The following is a 22918-nucleotide window of genomic DNA, read 5'->3' on the forward strand; positions in this document are numbered from 1 at the left end:
TTGACAGGTTGTCCTCAGCTGAACTTCTAAGCCTTTTCAGATTTGCTTTAAATTAATATTTTTAGTCTTGTCTGTTCTCTTTGTGCAGCTAATGCTAGAAGACAAAATATCATACCAATTCAAATTAATTTGCAGATACATTAAAGGGTAGGTTTTAGTTGGTTGGATTTCTTTTTTTTTTTTTTTTTAAGAAAAAATCCTAACCTTTTAAATGTGGGATTGTTTCCTGATAATGGCTATTCAGCATCACAAAATCAGTAGAAATTATCCGCATTTCTTCAATGGCAGTTTAACCAGAGCAGTCTAGTAATCTAAACTTGCTTTACTCTGATTGCCCTACTGTTACTAGCACCCTGCAGGAGAATAGGGGATATACCAACGGGCTTGTCAGAGCATGCAGTTCTGTTTAATTCCTGTTGATATGCTTTGGATGGGAGTTTACTAGGGAGTGCCTGTGATTTAGAGGTATTCCTTTGTTAGATCTGAAGTAGAGATTTAAGGATCCGGAAATAGCTCTTTGATTTGCCCTGTAAATATTGGCGTAATTATAGAATCTGGTTACTTTTTCACTGTTTTTTTTCCCGGTTATTATGTCCTGGCATTGTCTTTCTGAGGTACAATGTAATATTATAAAAGTGTTTTTAAAGGAATATTCTTGTATTTTTCTCAGTTATTTTGTGGAGGGCTGGCATACATCTTGGCATACAACAGTTCCTTACTGTTGACATACCATGCTCTGCCTTTTTCCTTCTCCCCACCATTGTGCCTTAAATAGTGATTAGGAACACAAGTTACAAACAAAAGAAGTTTTTATTTTGGTTGTCCTTTCTTCTCAATAGAGTTGCCCTAAGGTGATGACTGAGTGTTTATTGTAGATGTGTGGTCCTGTATCTAATCATCAAAACCTGAACAGGTCAATTTGTAGAACTGCTTCGGTGCTGACAAGGTACAAAACTGATGTTGGCAGAGGAATTTAGTTACTAGAGACTTGGGATTGCAGTTTCCAATATGAAATTTATAAAACCAGAAAAGCCTTCTATAGATTTGGATGTTTCATTTTGCAATGGTAATGCAATACCACTTGCTTCCAGCTTTCTCATAGGGTTGTGATGATGAACAGGATAAAATGGGCTATTGAATAAAACAAAAGCCATATTCAATAGCAAATAGTTCTTAATATTGACTATATGTTGCAGTGTATCCAATTTAAAAAGAAAAAAAAAAGGCAAGCACACATGCTTTTTTCTTTGTAAATAAGAGTTAGGTATACTGATTGCCATTTTAGTAATTAATACTGATATTTTATTTTTTTTAGCTGATTTACAGTTTAAGTTCAGTTTAGAGGAGCTTTTTGCCATGCCTTTCTTTTAAGAACAACTTAATGTTTGGGTTTTTTTGCTTGGTTGAGGCCTATGGCCTTTTGTATAGGGCCAGCAAGTAGTACTTCCATTAACTGCATCCCCTGTGGTGGTAGTTTACCCTTTTTTCCAGCAAAGTCCTCTTTAGCTTGGGTGATTTTGGTATGATTTCCAGTAAGTTACATGGAAGAAGCAGCAAAGGAAAAAGGTAATAGTGCTCTTCTGTGCTCTCTGTAAAAATAAGGTCCATCTGTCTGAGATGCTCCTTTTAGTAGACAGTCCAAAAGTGTAAGTAGGCTACTTCAATACGAAACTAGGGTAATATCAATACCACTCACATCCTTTGGCCCCTATAAGCAGGAGCTTTATAGTGATGGTGCTAACCATTCAAAAAGAAACAACTAGGATGGAAGTGCATGAATTATCCAGGTTATCTCAGAGAACGTGCCTGTGGATGTCTGTCAATCCTGTATTCTACATACTTTCCTTAGACATGTGGCTGTACTTGACCTCTTGGACAATATCTATTCGCCTGTCAATCTGCTTTTTTTAGCTGTTTTATTTTCATTAGTCTTGTTCAGGACTGAACCTGTTTCCTGGTTCAGCGGGCCAGAAGACATGTAGCTGCACTTCAGTAGTAGTTATGTTCACAATGTTTAACTAACTAGAGAGAATTTGAAAGCAGCACACTAAGATTTGCAGTAGTTTGTGTACATATAACTTCCTTAGAAAGTGGTGACTATAAAATACTATATATTTAGCTACTTTTCCCTATTAAAATTCAGTACAAGTCTGCCTACAACGCATTTTACTGGTCTCCATCCTGAAATTGTTCCTTGTTTGCTTCATGTCATGTCATCCACCACAGAAAGCAGGTGAGCAACAGCTTGGCTTTATAAGGCAGGAAGATCTCCCATGCAGTTGAGGCAAAACTTGTTTTGACATGAAGCTTAATCAACAGTACATTGAAATCATGAAAACTGAGAAGGAATTGAACAGTGCAAAACTTTGTTTATTTACCTTAGAATGCAGTACAATGTTATTTACCAGTGGCCTTTTTAAAAAACGGTATAGATTGCAATAAGCTCCACTGTGAATTCACAGAATAAGCATTTCTATGCAATTACAATAGTTTTGTGCTTGCACATTTCAAAATCTATTGCATCAGCAGAGAAAACTATTTTATGAGAATCTGCATGTTAGTCTGTACTAATCGCATTTGTTGTGTGTTATGCATTGGAGAAAGGGGCTGCCTGCTAGACTGAATGTTTGCTTTTCAGGCAGTCACTGTCATTTATTATTAACACAGCTATGCAAATACACAGTCTGCTTCTCTTTTTCTTTGTGTTCTTGAGCCATTTTTTTTTTTTTGGAAGCAAGGTATGGCCATGGGAACCAATTAGCAGGCCTAAATTTGCATATTCAACATGCAGCAGTGAGACTTGATGAGCGCAGCATTGGAGACAAATGGCTGCTGCTTTCAGTTCATGTAGCTCACTTGCTTTTCCACCACCAGCTTGTTGCCTTCTTTCTCTCTGGGTGCCTGGGGGTCAATCTTTTATTGACAGAAGTATTGAAGTGGGCACATATTCCTGCCGCTCATGATGGTGCTGGCTTCACGTTTGAGGGAACTGATACTGACCTGGTGATCCTTAAGGAATTGGGATGGTAAGGAAATCCATGTGTATAATAAACTTTAAATTCATATTATAAGTATTATTAAGTAACTGTGGTTTTAAACCTGAGCAGATTTCATGACGGCTTCAAAAGTCGCTGGGTTTGGCTCAGCAAGTAGAACAGCAGTGTTGCTTTTAAGACTGATAGAAGTTTGGGGTCTTTTAAAGTTCAAAACATACTGTTTCCCTCGGCATCACCCCCACAAGGTTCATCAGAATATGGGCCCTTGGTGACTCCTGCTTAGGTGCGTGCAGAGAGTCACAGGATTATAGCTGTGGTAGGTGGCGTGAGCACTGCAGTATTCAGTCACGTTGGACTGGATGGTTAGGGATAAATGGAAACACCGTCAGCTCTGCTGCCAAAGCCTGCACCCTATGGCACTGGATTCTACATCTGGTTTAGAAATCACTCCTCTAACACTGTGTTTCCTTTTCATTGGTCATATTCCAAGTGCAGATGCTCTGTGGACAGATATCAGGCCATTCGTATTCCTTGTCCCAGGCTGTTAAAAAAATAATCAGCAATTTTTCAACTCCATAAGCCAGCTGGAGTTTGAGCCATATGTGGGCTTCTTCACATTGGCACTTTTTAAATTCTTATTTCTGTATTCCCCCGATGTCCCTATGCAGGTTTGTCAAGGTGCAATCCTTTGTCCTGTGGGTCTATAGTACATCTTGTCTCATGACTGTAAGCAATTTGATGCAGGGACAGTCTTCACTGCACCATGCGAGAGCATAGTGCACTTTTCAGCTTTATTAAACCACAGCAAATATGCTGATTCTATCCTAATGCATTATGAAGTATCCTAAAACCAATTAATTATTCCCCTGATGGTCTGTTGAACAGTGTGTATGTGTGAGATTGTCTTCTTCTGTCTGTCCAGGCAAATGGTATGAAGTGTATATATGCCATACCGTTTCTCTTAGTGCAAAGTAAAATAATACAGATTTTTGTCTTATTTAAGTGTGATTGCTAGGATTTTTTAAAATATTTTTCCTACTGCATCACTTCTGTTTCTCCCTTTTAATTTTCTTTCAAGCAAAATTTAAGCGCACGATGTTGCTTTAAAGTTTTAAATGCCTGACATGTCTGTTGTTTGAAGACTCTCATGCACCAGTGGTGTTTTAAATTCACAGTGTCTGACACAGCTAATGACAGTTTCTCCCTGGACATTTATAGGGCTTTTTGTTGATTTGTGTGCCTGTGGCATTCAAAAGAAGCTTTGGTTTGTGGGGTTTTTTGTTTGTTTGTTTGTTTTTAAATTGTGTTTCCATATTTCCATGTGGAAAGATAAGAGAAATAGAGGAAAGAGTACTGCTACAATGCAACAGTCCCACTGCTTACTTCTATTATATTGCATTACCTTCTCTTGCAGATACTGTGTATTTCAGATTGTAATATTACATGTGTATTAGACCAGAACAGGAGTGATTTGGAGAAGAAAATCCTTGAAAAAAATGATATAAAGTGAAATTAGGTCAATCATGTTTTTTAAACGTGGATGGAGAAAGCTTCCAAACACATATGGCTACTTGTGCAGGCAGGCAGTGCAGTGCTCGCTGCTGTACTGAGGCCAAGCCTCTAAAAATACCAACGATAGAAAACATGTAGTGCTCTAAAGAAAAGGGAGACAAGGGCTGTGAAAGCGTAACTGGCATTTCATTTTTACTCAGGCAACATGCCTCGTTGGCTTGTATCAGTTCATTTGCAAATTGAGCTCCGTTTTGCTCAACATTTGTTTATACTCCTAATTTACCCTGATGTAATTTTAAATCAGATCTGGTTTATGTAGGTCAGTCTTAGACTTGCAGGTCTCTCTGGCCTCAGAAAAATGTATTCCAAACAAAAAAGGATAGGTAGGATTTTACTTCTGGAAGTCAAATGGGTGCAATATTTTCCTTTCAGACCAGGATAACAGCAAAGTGCTGTTGCGTGTTTAAGTCAGCCTGGTAATGAGGTCATCCACTTGACACTTTGATTAGGACGTGTTAAGCTGTTGAAAAATTTTGAGTCTTATAGCCACACGTTTACTCTGATTTTTAAAGGTGTACATACATTTCTCCTTGGAAATGCTGTAGTCCGTTTGTTTGTGTACTGGTTTGCCACAGGAAGGAGAAAACAAATGAAGTCAAACCACTAAGCTGTAGCAACTCAGGGGAATGTTCTTCATGCAGAAGACACCTAAGTTGTTCTCATGCATTTCAAAATTATCATGTATTTTTGCTTATAAACACCCTTTGGACATGGTACCCTTCTTCCTTATTACTTTTCTTTTGTATACTTTGTTAATTAACATAGGCTTCTTTGGTTGCAAGGCTGTCTGGAATTGTTCATTTTTAATTGTTCCCTTATTTTATTGTCAGTAATGAATTTGGCTTAGAGCAAAGGAAGTAGTGGCACATGTAAAATATGAAGAATTATGTTTATTTTGTAAGGTTTTATATAAGTACATATTTAATTTGTATAGTTGCAAGATGAGTGTATTCTACTGAGTCACATATTAAAGCATAATGGTTTGCAACCAAAATGATTATTTAAATTTGAAGCTTGGGGGGTAGCCATATTTTGAGACTTTACTGTAAAAAAAGGGAAGTTTTGATTTAGCATGATAAATAAGTATTCATGCCTGAAAAGACTAACGTATGTGCTTAACTTTACTCAGTGTAAAGAGCTGGCATAGTCTGACTTAATTAAGGCCTTATGCTGCATGCAGAAATGCAAATTATGTAAAATCGTGGGAGCTCAATGCAAAGAAAGGGACATAGAATCATAGAATGGTTTAGGTTGGAAGGGACCTTAAAGATCATCTAGTTCCAACCCCCCTGGCATGGGCATGGGCATGGGCACGGGCACCTCCCACTAGACCAGGCTGCTCAAAGCCCCATCCAGCCTGGCCTTGAACACTTCCAGGGATGGGGCATCCACAGCTACCCTGTGCCTCTCCATCACTGAGAGCCCCTGAGCCAGCACCATGCCAACATGCAGCATTGTCTCCCACTCTTGGGCAGGACAGCCCCAGCTCAGCTTTGCCTTGCCGCATTCTGCCACGTGCAGGCTTTCCCAGAGGGCTTGGCTCATGCCCCAGGCGGAAGGACCACTTTGAGAATGGTGAGATACTGAAACAAGTTGCCCAGAGAAGCTGCGGATGCCTCATCCCTAGAGGTGTTCGGGGCTGGGCTGGATGGGACTTTGAGCAGCCTGGTCTAGTGGGAGGTGTCCCTGCCCATGGCAGGGGGTTGGAACTAGATGATCTTTAAGGTCCCTTCCAACCTAAACCATTCTATGATTCTATGTTTTTCTGCAGCGAGGATTATTACTGTTTCTGAAAGTAATTTTTTCTTTTTTATTGCCAGCCCTCTAGTCCCTCTTCTCTGTATTCCTTTGTACGGCTTCATCACATTTCATCTTCACTTCTGAGATTATACACAGCATTGCCCCAGACCCATTTGTTTTCATTCTTCTTCTCTGTGCTTTTGCAATTCTGCTAAACTTATTCTCGTTGTTTCCTTTTGCTGATTTTTGCTTGGTGACTGTTTTTATATTTTCCTCATTATTATTAAATGATCTGTTGCCCTTCTTTCCTCCCTTTCAAAAAATCCAGCGGTTCAGAATAAACCCGGGAGAGAAATGTGTCATTAACCTTTGTGTTTTGCTACCAGTGAAAGCTGGTACTGAATACTGGTACTGAAACATACTACTGAAAAAGCATTCAGTAGCTTTTTGGAGTTTGAACCCTTATTTCTTTCAAAAGGTAGTGAGCAGTGCTCTTTGATTGGAGATGTAAATCCAAATTGCTATTTATTTTTGCCTCATTGGAAGTAAACTGTGGAGATGATGATAAAGGAATTCACCTGAAACTATACTATCTTCTGTCATATAGTTAAAGAAATGGGACTGATTCTGAATAATTACTCTGTAGAGGGAGTACAAAAGGAAAAGTGACATTCAGATTAGTGTCATTATTTCAGTTTAGCAGGAGGTTTGTTATTATACTGAGCATGTCCTTTCTTCGCAGATTAAGTTAGGAAACAAAGCAGTGTACTGTGCAGTGAGACTGCAGGTCGTAAGTGGGGTATGTTACAGCCCTTTCTCTGACGGTCCACAGACAGAATAATGTCTAGAATGAAAACTTGGCAATATTTTTGGGTTCTTCCACCATTTATAGCACTTACTCATCCTTACTTTCGTGATGAAAACTTTCATTGCTATAAAGAATCTGTAGAAAATACAATATTCCCTTTGTTAACATTTCCTTTGTGATTGTAAATAACGAATTCAATACAGGTGACTGCAGCTGTACAGAATGGAGAGGGGACTAAATGTTTACAGACAATATTTTTACTGAAGGAGTGCAATGCTGCAGGTAACCCAATGTTATGGTTTTTTTTTCCAGGACTTCTGATGGTGGAAAGACAGTTGGTACCATTGAAGTCAATCTTGTGAAGATGGGAGAGCTAGAGGATGGGGAAACAGACCACATCACAACTGATGCCCAGGACCAAAAGGTAGAAACTCAGTTCACTGCACAAAATTCATTAGAATGATCAGCTGTACAAAATGCCTAAATTACTAATTCCAAATTGGGCTAAGGACTTGATCAAAAATATCTGGAATAAACTACTATGTAAACTTAGTCTCCCTAAACTAAATATACTTTTTCAACAAAAGGTACAGAGTAATACTCTATCCTCATATTCTCAGTCCCTCCCCTTCTTTAGGAAAAAAAGAGCTGATTTTGACCTCAACTGACCATAATTAATCACTCCTGATCAAACAACTGTCCATAGAGACACCATAAAATCTGACTTTTTTTTCCCTTGGACAGTTCCTCTGTTTTCTGCCCTTGAAGTCCTGTTCACGTGGATTTTTATGTGCAACCTGTGCCCACAACCCTGCAAACCTGGACAGAATGACAGACAGACAAGCCAAAGAAGAGGTGAACCTTGCAAAGGGGCAGGTTCAGCTGCATTTCATAGGAGCACACAGTGGTGGGGAAAATCAACGGGAGGGATGGCGCAGCAATGGTGCCTCAGGGTGCTAGCATAGGGCAGTGTTGACCAGAGGCTGTATTTAGGGATTCTGAGTTGGGGTGCTCACGATGTGGGACAAGAGCAGGGACAGAAGGGCTTGTAAAGAGCGAAAATGCTCTGAAGTAGGACAGGTTGTTGCAGGCAAAAGCGGTGGAGACTGGAGCTGGAGATGATATGGGGAGTGGATTTGAGAGGAGCAGAGAACCAAAAGGAGGGAGGGTGGAATGGATGGGCTGTCTCTTATGATGACAAGAGGTTTGGGCTTGGGAGAGATTCAGAAATGACTGCTCAGAACGAGAAAATCAGAGTTTGAATGACTTGCAGTTAATGAAAAGGTTTCTTTAACTGGATCCCTGACTGATGGCAACTGACAGACCCGTACAGAGTTGCCTCCTCATGGTATCTCTGCCTCTGCAGCCCTCATACTAGATATGCAGCGTGAACTGTTTTTTCAGCCTTCTCTTTCATTTTGCTTTTCTTCCATTCCAAAATGTGGAATGAGACTTCTCACAATTATTTGAGCTCTGTCTAGTTTAGGGGAGCCAGAAGGCTTTAATAACATCTTTTAGGGGGTTCTGATACTTGTCAAGAAAGACCAACCTTGTGAGAGCTGTATTTTCTGTGGTCTTTAAAGGAGTCCTTAGTTTTTATGGGTTAGTTGTATCATGGTGTTGTGTAATGGAGTCTTAGTTTCTATGTTCATAGTGTGGATGCAATTGTGAGAATGTAGAGTTATTGAATTACTTCAAAGAAGTAAGTTCTGAATTAGGTTTGCTAATAGATAAACTATTTCCAGGGATTTCCTCATAGAAGACTAAAGTGATAGTTAAATGCAATCTGAGATATCAACTGGTAGACAGTACATCATGTCTGGCTCTGCTTAGAGTTCTGCAAGAGAACATCTATAAACTCGGGAAGCCCTGAGAACAGAGCTCCCTATCACCTTTAGAGGCTATCTGGGTTTTTTCTTCTGAGTGAGGGGAGGAGGAGCATTAAAAATATACATCCTAGTACATTTAACATAGGTTTACACAGGTTGATTTTTTCCATAAACTTTTTATACTTTTGTACACTAATCTTATAAAAGAAATCTTCCAATTCACTTGTATAACAAATGACTTTAATCACAAACTGCAAGCACATTTTAAAGACTTTTTTGTGGTTTCTACTTTTCCCTTGTTTAAAAATTCGTGGAGTGGTTTCTGACACTGTGCATGTGAAAACTGCCGTGTCAAAAAACCTCTCAGAAAGCACAGAACTTGTCAAAAATTATTTTAACCTCTGCCATTGTATTGGTAGGAAACCTGTTTTATTATGGAATAGCTGATCATATTTTGCCATTTTCTCTGCTATAATTCTGATTGTGTTACTGTATATTGGAAAAGAAATATAAAGAGAAAAATGTAAATTATAATTAAGGATTGAGAAGTTATATTATCAGTGATATTTTTCAGTCTGCTATTTATAACCTGCTATGAATTTCCTTCTAACACCTGAATGTGTTACATTTACAGTTGCGTTTCTTTTGTAGTGTGCGTTGGTTCGTGAATGTACAGCCACTGAAGGCATAAGTGGTAAAGACAACTTGCCTTCATTAAATGCAGGTAAGTATTCTAACATCTGTAAAAGATGACTATTGCAACACTATGTCAGATCCTGAAAAAATCACAAAGATTTGTGGCAGGGCTCTTAAAAGGCTCTTCAAATGATGCACAGATTTTAAAGTTTAATATTTAATGTTTTATACATATTTGACAGTACCTGAGAAACATGAGGAAAACTTTCAGAAATGTCAATTATGCTTTCTGCTAAAATCTCCCACTACAACGTCTTTACTGTTCCATGATTTTCAAGACTGCCAGTGACTTCGGTGGGCATGGAATTAACCTCATAAGTTTTTGTCATGTCATTGCATGACGTTCTGTTAAAGTAATTGTGCATTATTTGCAACTGAATACCCGGGAGAATTAATCTCTCTCTCATAGCTGATGAAGTGGCCATTTCAGTTTGAACTGGAAGCTATATGTTCTAAAATGAAGGAAGCTGTTGGCAAGGCATTCTCAATTCTAGGTCAACTCTGGGCTTGAGTGTAGTGTTGAATAGATCTATTTCTCTTTCATTATACTGAGAAATATTACATGCTGATATGCTGCACTATAAAAGTTTTATTAGCCCAAGTTTATGAATCTCCATTACTCTGCAGTAACAATGTCACAAATAAGTTATATGGGTCATCTGAAACCACAGCGCTGTCAGGAATTCTGGGTATTTGCTGCATACAGTTGAAGAGAAATGTTACTGAAGTTTTGAAACCTTTTAAAACCCTTACTGAAACTTTTTCATATGACTTCACTGATAGGACAGCAGACTTATTAGACTAGCTTTGCAGTCTGCAGGAAGCACTAGAAACCTCCATAAAATAGGTTTTTCCATGTATGTATGAAAGCTGTAAGTTTTTTGCTGTGATTTGTTGAGACTAGATCAGAAGCAGGGAAAAAAATTTTTCTTCAGAACTGCCATTTCTTCTCATTGATTCAATGTGAGACTAGGTATGTTTGTGGAAAAGATATTTGTTGAGAATTACTAAATGCACAGGAACTACATCTGGCTCTGGAAATTCCTGAACTGAAAACAGCTGGAGGCAGGGAGAGTATCTTGCATCTCTAGGTATCTATTTATGTCTCTTCTTCGAGACAAGGTACAGAGCCCGTTGGACCATTTGGTCTAACTCAGTGCAGCCGTTCTTTGATTCTGATTCTGTATGTCATCCAGGTAAGTGGGTCTTAAATAAATGACATTTCTGTTCAGACAAAATGTTACTGATTCACAATTGTTTCTTTTCAATTTGCTCCCTTTGTTGGGTGGGTTTGATTGCGATTTTTTTGTTCGTTTTTTTTTTTGATGAGGAAATGATGGAGCTTGGGCAATGTACTTTGTTGGAACTGTTGGAACTTCCAAGGTAGATGTCAGTTTTGTGAACGGTGAAGTTTAGCTTACTTTGTCATGAGTATTTGCACGTGATTCTACAGTATATCTAGACAACTCTTAACATTTCTACATTTATTGCCCTCATATACAAACACACAACATAAAACCAAAACCCCCACCCTACCCAGCATTGCTAAGGTTTATAAAGTCAAACATACCATGAAAGGTTTTTTGCCATTTTTTGTTTTTGAAAAGAGTTGAGGGGAAAGAGCAAAACTGCAGATGCATATACAAGAAATGACAGCAGGCAGGATATTGGAAAGAGTTTTCAGTCACAGGAAGAGTGTTCTAATAAATACTTATTCTTCAGTCTGTTTCCTGTACTTGTGACTTCCTCTTCTCACCCTAGCGTTGCCTCCACTTCTCTGCCGACACCTGGCACCAGTTACAGGTTTTGTCAATCCCACTCTTTTTATTGAATTCACAATTTCTTTTCTTAGAAAATTTTAGCTCTTCTTTTATACTCTCAGCCTCTTTGCCCAGACATTCAGACTTCTTCCTTAGCATGCCTCTATGACTGGTCTTCATGTGGGTCAAAGTTCTCTGTGTTGCCTGGGGACTGGCTTTCTCATATGGGTACCAGTGCTCATCTTAAGGGTATTGTGCCACACACATCTCCACCCAAAAAACATATGAATCACACGTGCACAGTTTTGTTGGTTGGAAGGATACAAGAATTTTCAAAAAAGGTAGACCCTTGGTGCATGTATGAGGCGTTAAGTTCAAGTTTTGAGTTTTTACGTACTGAGATTTCTTTTCCAAGGCTTATGTCGTTGTCAGATCTTGGGTAGATTGTCATAGATAATAGTAAAATGCACATCTCTGTAAAAGATTTACTGTCAGAAATCAAGTTTATAAAGTACAGAATTGCAGATTCCTGGCCGCATTCTGTGCATCTGGACCATCTTAACTGAAAACTTAAAAAAATAATCAGTTTAGGCCAGACAAATTTCAGTGTGGCAAAATTAGAGGCAAGCAAAAACAAGGACTGAAGGGAAAGGAACAATATCAGTAATGCAGCAGAAGCGATAACATCAACGTTGCCTGCACTACTTTCCCTGCTGTCTACATACAGAACTACCTACAGTACAGTATATATTCCATATACATATGCATTTAGTACATGTGTATATGGTTGTAAAGATTTCTGGTTCCTTCTGTCTCGTGTTGTTTATCAGGCCTTCAAAACTATGGAACTGAAAAAATACCCCTATGTGAATCTCTAAGCCTGTAGGCATAGCTGCACAGTAGCATTCTTCTGAAATTTAAATCTTAATATAAGGAACTCGCAGCCCTCAAGTGAGTTACGAGCCACTTACCGAGTGAGTAGGAATGAGTATCATATTTCACAAAGGCTTATCACTATTCCATTTATACCCCAAGAGATTGAATTTATATGTCTCAAAATTCAGTTATTTATTTATAACACTGGAGAGTTTGCCAATTGTTTGCATGTAAACATATTGCGCTTTACAATAAAAAAGAGAATAAAAGCAATTGAAATTTAGCAAAAATTAAGAAAGTTGAAATTATTCTTCCTGAGATGATATGCATAACACACCTGTGATACAAAGGAAGATATAAATAGAAACACTTAGTAAATTAGTATATGGCAACGTTATGCTTTGATCTATGTTTGTTATGGAACAAAAATGAAAACAGAGTATTCGGTCTTTTATTAATTTTTTATTTTACTTGCAGGAGAAGCAGTGTGAAGGATATTGCATGGAATAAAAAGCACAGTGTCTTTAAATTTAAAAATGAGACTGTACAAAAATATGGATGGTTAAATATATTGGCTTTTAGGCTTCATGCTATGGAGAAAAGCTTTTAAAATAGTTTGGTTTTTTTTTTCTTTTTAACCACTGCAGTTTGTCTGGATGTTATTCTTTTTCAGTGCCTTTCGTGATCACTGTCTAAATACAGGAAGCATTACCTTTAGGAAACATTCACTCATTTTAATAACTACTTTTTATAAAAGTCAAATCGCATCTTGCCATTCTTACTGTTTGGGTGGTTTTACATGCCTTCTGCATTTCTTTTTTAGACAGCTTGTTGTAATTAGAAAGCAATTATTGTTGCAATTGGAAAGGAAAATACATCTGAGATTTTTATGGAATCACATGCCTTCAATATTTCTGTTTATAAGAAAAACATAAAGTACTGTGCAGCTCTTACTGACGATCTCAAGCTTTAGCAGTACTGCAAATGGGAACTATTTGGATTCCTTGTGAAAACAAAATTCCCAGACTTTTTTCTGAGTTTGTAAATGAAATTTTTTTCATAAACCGAAGGAGAGATGTTCTGGCCATTTTTTAAAACTTGCAACATGCTTGAGATTATCCCCATCGGAAAATTCAGACTTGGAGGTAGTACCCAAAGAGTAGTTTAATAATTGTAACAATGATAAAAAGTCACAACTTTGGGTCCATTTTCAAAGTGATCCCTAGTCTCCCTTGCTATTATGCTGCAGTCATGTTGGGGTTTTGGTTTGGTTTGGTTTTTTTCCTGGGATGGTGGTAGTGATAGTGGGGAGATGGGAGGAAAAGAGATTGCAGAGCTACGTATGTGCATTAGGTTCTCATAGGCAAATGTGAATTTTTTGAATGTAATAGATTCTGAGTGCAAATTTAAAGGCTCTTCTTGGAAAAACATCCTTTGATAACTTCTTAGGAAGTAGATATAAAAAGGTAAAATAGAGAAAAGAGCTTCTTGTGTCTTGGGGTATCATCATTTGAAATGTCCTGATAAAAAGTATCAGCCTGCTTCCTAGTGAACAGCTGGGACTACAAAAAAAAAAAAAAAAAAAAAAAGAAAATTGAAAAAAATTAAAAAAACCCCCTAAACAAGCGAAAAAAAGAAAACAACCCAAAATTATTATCTGTTTTGGCAGGTTTCTGTTTAAGCACAGACCTGAGTTATGCCTTAGTTTCTTGAGCTCTCTGTGACATCTGAAGATTGTCATTCCCTGTCTTATTGATGGAAGATGATCTGTGCCATATAGCTACTTTGTGGATTGACAGAGGATGTCAGTGTTATTGAGAAAACTGATTTCATTAATTAGAAGAATCTCAGCAAAAGAGGAGGTAAATAGGAAACCATTACATGTTTCAATCAAGTGATAAAGCCCAGACACTGGCTGTAAGTTGATTATAGGCATAGGACTTGGAGATGCTTTTTTTTGTCGTGGACAATAGTTAAGTCTGTGTGGTGAGGATTCTCAAGCTGTAAAATGTGTGTAAAGATGCTTGAACATTGAGGTATTTTGGGCGTTAGTAGTAAATAAAAAAATGCTGTTACTCATTTGCTATAGCTATCAAGCATCTATTAGGCTTATTTCATAACAGTAAATCAGAATTTAGTTTTTGTAAGTGAAATCGCTAATAAAAAAAGGCAAAATGAGCCCTAAAAAGGTTTCCAGTTTCTCATCGAAGACTGACAATTAAAGACATCTTGGTAGAATGATGGGAATAGAAAACAAGATATCTGCAATTGCTTAAACATGATTATTTACAACATTCCTTTCTTTATGGGTTACGAAGAACTGTTTTACTACAGATATCTTTGAATCTGTGGTCTTGTTTTAGGCCTTTCCTAAAGGACTTCTGTTAAAAAACAGTTTGATTAGATAGACAAGACAGTTTGTGTATCTTCAGTAACTTAGTCTGTGTTTTTCATTCTCTATAAATCAGCCTACATAGGCAATAATGGTAGCAGTGGGTTGTGAAGCTGAAATTTCTATTAGTAGATGTCGTTTTGACAGCAACAGTTTCCTCACAGCGCACATGGGAAATGCATTCCTTTGAGTTATAGACCATTCCGTGACAGATCAATGGGAGCCTGCTCTAAGGCAGCTTTTTCCAGAAGGCTGATAGAAGGGTACTGTTGGAGGATTTGGATGGCTGTCCAAAGTCATTCTGAGTTAGGAAGCAGTGGATGTGTGTCTTAAATGACAATCATTTGTCTCCAAGTAAGCTTATCAACGTAGTCAAACAAAACTTTTCTTTCCTGGCTTTTCCCCCGTTTTCTCTTTCTGGAAAATTAGTTGGGGGCGGGGAAGAAGGAAAGGAGAGAGTATAAATTTCCCACCTTTATCATAGAGTATTATTGTAAGATCTGGATGGAAACATAGCCAACATGTTAGAGCTTTAAAATAAAATACCCCAGTGTTAAACAGGGTTTTAAACATAACCTTCCAAGACATCAAGTAAAGTGATTTTTCCTGTCACAGTGTGTGTCAGGTATTTACAGGATTATTATATTTATTTCTGTGTAGTGGCAGTCTCTTGACCATGTCGGTCATCAAGTTGACTCTGAAATGGCATCCTCTTGACCATGACGATGGTCAATTTTACTTTAATGTAGATGCACACCATCTATTTGTGTTAACAGCTTCCGTGTGTGCATATCATGGAGAAGATGCATCAGTTATAGATAAACTTTGAGGCATTGTTCACTTGTCCCATGCAGTTTATTAGGAACGTGAGTGATTCTAGCAGACAGTAAGGGATAGCATTGACAGTATTGTGAGTTCATTGTTTATTTGTGCATTCCGTTTTTCCTGACTGTATCTTAAGTGTAAGAATAGAGAACACAATTTACATTCTCACTACACTGAAATGCTAAATTCACAGAATACCTACTGTGCGGGTAAAATGTGATTTATCTACTGTGCTAGTAATAATTTGTCCTCCATATGCTGCTATAATAAATTAAATAAAAATTTAATATTTTTAATAGAATTTTAATGGTTCTAAAATTAATTCTAGAAGCATGGAGGAAATAATGTATTATTTTTGGATGAAATTGTTGTCATAAATTTTCAGAGTTGCATGACCATAGTAAAGCAATGATATAATTTTTCCTCTCCACAGTGTTAAAAAACCCGATCTGTAAGTTATATAGATTCCCTACTTCTGACAACAAGTGGATGCGGATCCGGGAACAGATGGCTGAGACCACCCTCTCTTTCCATGTTCCTAAAGAACTGATCAATCTGCACATAAAGGAGGATATGAGAAGGTAAGGATGAAGAAGTAGCAATAGTAAATACTAAATTTTATTTTTCTGAGTTGGAATAATGTAAGTGATGAGGTAAAAATATTAATTTGTAGTCTGAAATAGGCAAAACATAATGATCTTTTTGGCTGCTAAGAATTTACAGCTGTAACTGAACAACAGAATTGATTGCTCAGAATTTTAAGGACTCCAGTGACTTCCTAAGTTCTGAGCGATGAAGTGTGCTAGAGCACAGTCATGACTTTAAATGTGTAAGCATCAACATTAGGTTAACAATATAAATATTCTGAAAAGTTAGCGTTTTATAAAGAAACAACACGTGACAAGGGCGTGAACTACATTGTAGTGTTTTTGGCTTTGTGTCTGGGCAGTGCTAATATCACAGACAAACATTATGCAAGCAATGGAAAATGACATGTTTGTAGTTAGTAAAGAAGCAATGAGAATATAAACCACATTCCTCTAACTAATGTAAATTAGTTAGCATAAGAAAAGGATACTAAAGTTATATAAGTTTGAAACCTTTGTTCATGTTTGGCCTTGTAACCAGGAGGGACATCTGAGGATCATTACAATATTTATGGCTTGGGAAAAAAGAGGAGCGCAAATGTCCTCAAATCCTTTGTATGTCCAAATTCCCACTGCAGCGACTAAAATAGCAGCCTGTCCTTGGATACTTGTAAGCTGTGCTGATACAACTGCCGAAAAAAGCAATATTTTAAGCAGTCCAGGGCTTCCCTGAGAGATATCTTCTTTTTCCAGTCATAATGGATGGTGTAGAAGAAGGACTTTCCCCATGAAATTTGCCTCACTCATAGATGGCCATCTGGTCTCGTGTATAAGAGTAACACTGGGAGCTAGTGCTGCATCCCAAAGCTGTCCTGTGTGCTTTCAGGCAACTCCCTCCATCAGAGGGAGTTGCCTGTGTTTGTTTACAGTGGTTGTTTGTCCTGCAATAGGAGTTTATTTTCTTTTTTATTCACCCCATCCACTGCTTCTGTATGATCTTTTTATGCCAACAGAACAGCATGTGGGGAGACCAGAATCTTGCTTTTAATAAAGTCAATGGACTGATAAATACTTATGCATGGTGATGATGGGTTATAAAAATCGTATGAATTGTTATAATACTTTATTTTATTCATTTAATACAGTGTTTAGGCATTTATGGTCTGATCTTGTTTGAGAATACTAATGTGTAAGTTTTTTTAGTAAGCAATAAAAATGGATTATGATGACTTGCACAGTTCATCCACTTCCCAGATTTTCATTTGCCCCATGGGTAAATGCCTTTTAAATATTAGGGGATTACTTTAACCACTTTTACTACTACTGCGTTATTCTCTCCAAAGGCATAATGCAAGTAATAGCACTTGCTGTTATTTCACATCATAGCATTCACCTCCTCGGATAAAGTCACAGTAAAGAATCACCGTGGTTTGTTTTTTTAATGATTATTCAATAGTCAGCAAAACAAAGAAAAGCTTTGAGGAAGAAACAGAAGTAAACACTGCCCAAAGATTGAGGCAAGCGGTTCTGATTTTCCTGGCCGCCGATGTGGTTAGCATTTCAAGCCTGGTAGGAAGTGTGAGTGCGAGAGAAAGAGCCAAAGTAATTGTATCAGTCTGAGGAAGGAGGTAAGACCAACCAAGAGGAGCAACTACTTGTGGTAGAATACCTAGCAGACAGTGGGAATAGGGGCATCTGTGTATCACTGTATAAGCATGTAGGTTGGAGCTTCAGCTTTGTATGGGCTTTGCTTTTTAAAATAATTGCAAGGATGTGTGCTGTTGTGGACTCCTTACGTTTTTAAAGTAGTAAAACAATGTTAGGAGGATGTTATTATGTTAGTTCTGGAACTCATACAAAACTTACGCTGTACCATCCTGAGGCTATTCTCTTGTGAAGTATTCTCCTCTGCATCTTTTTTCCCCAATTAGTATAAAAGAATAAATATTTTTGTCTCAGAGGCCACTTCTTATCATCCTCAGCTTGTTTTATTTTATTCCTGTTGTGGCTTCAGTACAGTCGGGTCTGAAGCAATTGCCTATCAAAAAATATCCAAGTGTTAATCCCATTCAGTATTGTATTTTAAATTGTAATTTAAATTCCCTTTTCTCATAGCTCTTAAGATTTTTTTTTTATCTCTTGGTAAAACTACAGTATTCATTGTTAACTAAACTTTATTGAAGTGATACTCTGAAATATGTAACCTCTAAGGATGTTTAGCTTTGTTTTTCAGCATTAAATAACGTTTTTAAAGATACGTATGCATTAAAGATTTTGTCCTTCAAACCTTGGAAGAACTTTAAATAGGAGCTATGTGGTAATTTTTATTGTTCTGATAAGGATCATACAGTCTGCTTTGCTGTTTTTTATTAAGAAATTATATCTGTTTCCTCCTCGAGGTTTTCCAATGAGTCCTTTTCCCTGGTTTTAATATTTCTTTACACTAATCTTGTCCAGATATTTTGCATCTCTCATGCAGGATTAGCCAAGTAGTTCTTCGAACCTAATGATTATAAAAAAGACTTGGTAGTTTACAGTAATTGTTCAGAAAGTTGGTTGACCCATATAATCTAAGCTTGCAATTGTAGATGTAACTTGTGTTGCACTAGATGAGCACAGCAAGAGATTTTAGGAAGCTATAGTAGAATCTGCATGTGTCTTTCAGATTTGCCACTAAAGCTCTTTTGAGTCTCTTGGAATCAAATTTGGCTTTGCCTGAAATTCCTCTTACTTATGGCTGAATTTGGCCCATGGCATTTGTCGTCAAACCCATAAACAAATTTCAAGGATAAATTGCTGAACTTCCCTTGAACCCTCTCTCCAGAGTACAAAGCACACTTGGGCTTCCTCCTGCATTGGGCATGGCTCTTCTGTCCGAACTCCAGTAACCTTTTCTTGTGCAAATCTCTGTTGGTTGCATGTTTTTTGATTTCTTTCTTGTAACATTACAGAATGAGGACAGACTGTCTGAAAGATGTATGTTTTTCTACTACCTTTTAATACACAACTTCTATAGACAAATGGAGACCCAGGCAGAAATGCCATGTGTTGGGAGTAGGCATTGATTTTTCCGAACCTTTGCATTGTATTGATAAGAGGTAATAGCATAAAAAGAAGTTATTCTGAGTAAACTTACTAGGGCTTTTGAAGTTCTTTGAACCAACCACATTTAGATGAGCACTGGCAATATGCTGTCCACTTAAGGACTTTTAAAACATTACTTAAGTAACTACCTTGCACAAAATGTTGAAAAAAGTCGTTTTTTCAACACTTAAAAAATCCCCAAATGTGTCAGTAAAGTGTAGCTCAAATACATGAATATGCAGTATTTACCCCATTGTGCATCAAAAAGGATGCAAAACCTTCCTCCTCTTATTCTCCCATCAGTTACTGCGTAGAGGAATACAAGTATATGAATATAAGTGTAACCTGAATTTTTGTTAGTAGTGTTTAGGCAATTGCCTCCTTCAAACATGATCAGGCTAAAAACCATAAATTTATAAACTAAAGGATAAAATATATTGTAATGTATGAACACTGTGCAATTCTCTGTCATCTTAATTTCACTGTTAGTAAATAATTTTTGGAAAAGATGGTTCTCTGTGGAAATCTAAGAGGAGTTTTCATATCAGACTTAAGGAAGTAAAATTTGCTGGACTTTACCTTGTTATTGCGTGTTTCAAATTGTAGTGCATTGGAATGGAGCAACATTACATGACTTGCCTTGTGATAGTTACCTCTACATAACATAAGTGATTATTCGGCAGCGCTAAAAGCTGTGAAGTGTTAACCTACCTACGGACTGTCCTGTCTGAGAGGTTTGGGTTTTTTTGTTGATGTTTTCTGCAAAATCCACCCAGCTTTTAAGACTGCAGAAAATCATTCTGCACCAGTCAGCAATGCTTCTCAGAGACTGGCTGCTAAAATTTCCAGATGTTATATTTTGTGCACAGCATGCCCCGTTCTCAAAGAAGTCCGTGTCGAGCAAACGATATAACTTGTAGGTTTCCTTAGAGCCTCCCACATTATAGTGAAGGACAATACAAAGCCAAAGCAAAAAATAATCTTTTTCTCAAGATTATAATTATTCTAACATGCTCAAATTCTGTCATCACAAAAAGCATTTGAATTTTTATGTTGTTAACTAGAGATTTTGCACTTACCAGTATTTATGGGTCTAATAGCACTAAGTTGGGTGTAATTTTGTCAGTTCATGTCAGTGGGGGTGCAGAGAATATAAATTAGAGGTGTTAAGGTGATTTAAAAACTTTGTACAGTTTTATTATGTTGCTTGTGTCATAAAGATCCCCACTGTTTATTTTGAACGAGGCACTCCGATTAATAAACTGGGGAAAAAAAGAAAACAGAAACCCACAAAACTGTTTAAATGCTTGAGCAATCATGCAATTAATAATGTGATTAGTCTTGCCACATATATCATTCCAAGTTGAGAGAAAGAAAGGAAGTTATAAATATAAACTATGAGAGTAAAATGGTTTTGCTTATATGATAGAGCTGAAGCAACATTGTCTTAAGCTGATTCTAGTGTTTCCTGATGAAATAGTAAGATTTAAAAAACAATCAAGCAAAAAACACCTAAACCAATTCTATACTACGTTACTAATTACTAAAATATAATTTAGGATTAAAGTGTAAATTCCACAAATGCCATTCTGGTTGTTATTGTATTTGAGACTCTGCAGTCGTGTGCAGGAGAATTATCTTCTGCTCTTAAACGTGAATCATAGAACTAACCTCAAATGATCATGCTGTTTGAAGATCTTGAGTCTTTCAGATATAAACCCAGGTAATAAAATATCCAAGGAAGGGAAAGAGTTTTAAGGCAGGAAGGAAGAAATGGGTTTAATTTAGTTTATATATTGTCTACGCTTCTGGATAATAAAAGACGATGGTGGTGGATAGAAATGTAAAAGGAACTTAAAGTCTCCAGCTCTTGGGAACAGTATAAACTGTTCTCAAGCCTTTGCAAATCCCAGTGTATTCTTCACGTATACATAGAAGAAACAGGTTTTAAAAGATTTTTAATGTGTTTGGTAGCTTTTTGTTTGGTTGGTTTTTTTGAGTGGTTTGGTTTTGTTTGTTTTTTGTTTTGTTTTTTAAACAAATGTTTAAGGCACACAAAGGGCAGGCAAAACCTACATTTTAGGGTTTTGTTACCTGTCAGGGCAGGCTTACCAGAACCTGAAATGGTTTTGGGAAATTCTGTAAGAAGATAAAACCAGCAACTGTTTTCAAAGGCTGTAAATGAAAACTATTAGAAAAGAAAGAAAAATATCCTTTTATTCATTTTTGTGATAGCTTCCCCAGAAGGGATTAAATCCTCCTTAGTAATTGTCTCGTTTAGAAACGCTATAGTAAAAAGGCTGTGATTCTTATTTCTGGAGAGAATGTTATATTGTTTTGATGGGTTATTGCCTGTATATCACAGGACCATAACTTGTGGTAAAGAAAAATGAGAGTAATTTTATCTGCTTCTAGTCTACAAAAAAAAGAGATGAAATTGTTATCCATAAACATGTACACTTTAAAGTAAAATTCACTCGGAAAAATAATTCCTGTGCTCCTTTCCTTAGAAGGAAGCTTCTGAGCTTCCTTTACTTATGAGTGATTGAGTCATGCCCCAAGGCTTATGGTGTATATTTACTCCAAAGCTCCTGTTTGATAAATATTCAGAACTTTGTCACTTTTATAATATTATAACACTTTTGCAAATATAATCTGCAGAAATGTCTGATCTTGTTTTAAATCCTGCTAAGCACTTTGCGTCTGAGGTTTTGTGTGGATTTCAGAAGCGAACTTTGCTTGGTGGAAGCAAAAATCACTTCCTTTTTGCAGTTTCGAATTTGTCATGTTTTCTACTCTGGGAAGTGCATCACTGGATATTTGAAATTGAATGAATCAAAAATTACTACTTTTGTCTTCATACAGCATTTGTGGTTTATGTGCTTTCATGGTATGTCCTCTTAATTATCTTTTCTTCATATAATTACACTGATCTTTTCAACTTCATCTTTGAATTTGTGAAGATTTATGCTGTGTCTTTAATGATACAAATGGCTATTCCTGATGTTCCCTTTTCTGAGACAGAATAATCAGATCCAAAAAAGTTCTTTGAGGGAATGTCCCCTTGTGACTCATCTTGCTCATGTTAATATCTTGCTGGTGGTTTTTGGTTTATTTGGATTTTATTGTCACTGACCACAGGTTTTTACTGTGCTTTTCACAATGGTGTCTGGACTGTTGAAGCTAGCGGTAGTTTTGCAAAAACAAGTTCATTGGGAACATGATTTCAACATTAGGACTTTCTTCAAATAATTTCTGAACACTTGTTCAAAGTACTCCTCACAGAATTGAGGTGTTCTTAAAAATAAAAACCCAAAACTCAAGCAAAGCATGAGACAGGAGACAGTTTGAGGAGCTGAACAGCAAGATGTAGTAGACAAAGCTTGGATTTGATTCTGTAAGAAGGGTTGAAGTTGATGTTGAGCGAACGATCTGTCATGGTGATGGGTGCAATTACCTGGAAAAGGCTCTGAGAGGGGATTTGGAGCGGGGGAAGAAGATGATAAATAGCTCTATTTTAACAACATTGAGTTTGCTCTGAGCTTACTGCTCTGTTGACAAGCTATTCAAAATTCCATGGCCGCATTGAAAAGGTGAATCAGTAACCAATTTGCCCTCTGTAGAACCAATATGTATTATAAATATTAATTTTCTTTTATAGCAAGATTATTGTTTGACAGGTTTGCTGGTTGAAGTGTGTTTTTTAAAGTTATTCAATGAAATAAGTTCTGGTGTAAGTATTATAGTAACACT

General features: G+C 37.1%; 1 protein-coding gene across 5 annotated transcripts in view; it reads left to right on the top strand.

Annotated features, from left to right (window-relative positions):
* The window catches only part of INPP4B (inositol polyphosphate-4-phosphatase type II B), a 364993-nt gene that overhangs the window by 204717 nt on the left and 137358 nt on the right, over nucleotides 1-22918 (top strand). For all 5 annotated transcript variants that reach the window (XM_074588896.1, XM_074588899.1, XM_074588900.1 and 2 more), the window contains 3 exons: nucleotides 7429-7540; nucleotides 9597-9669; nucleotides 15928-16075. In XM_074588896.1, coding sequence (XP_074444997.1) covers nucleotides 7429-7540; nucleotides 9597-9669; nucleotides 15928-16075 — 333 coding nt within the window. The remainder of the gene's footprint in view (nucleotides 1-7428; nucleotides 7541-9596; nucleotides 9670-15927; nucleotides 16076-22918) is intronic.

This window comes from Larus michahellis, chromosome 5 (genome assembly GCF_964199755.1).
Source record: "Larus michahellis chromosome 5, bLarMic1.1, whole genome shotgun sequence".
NCBI lineage: Eukaryota > Metazoa > Chordata > Aves > Charadriiformes > Laridae > Larus > Larus michahellis.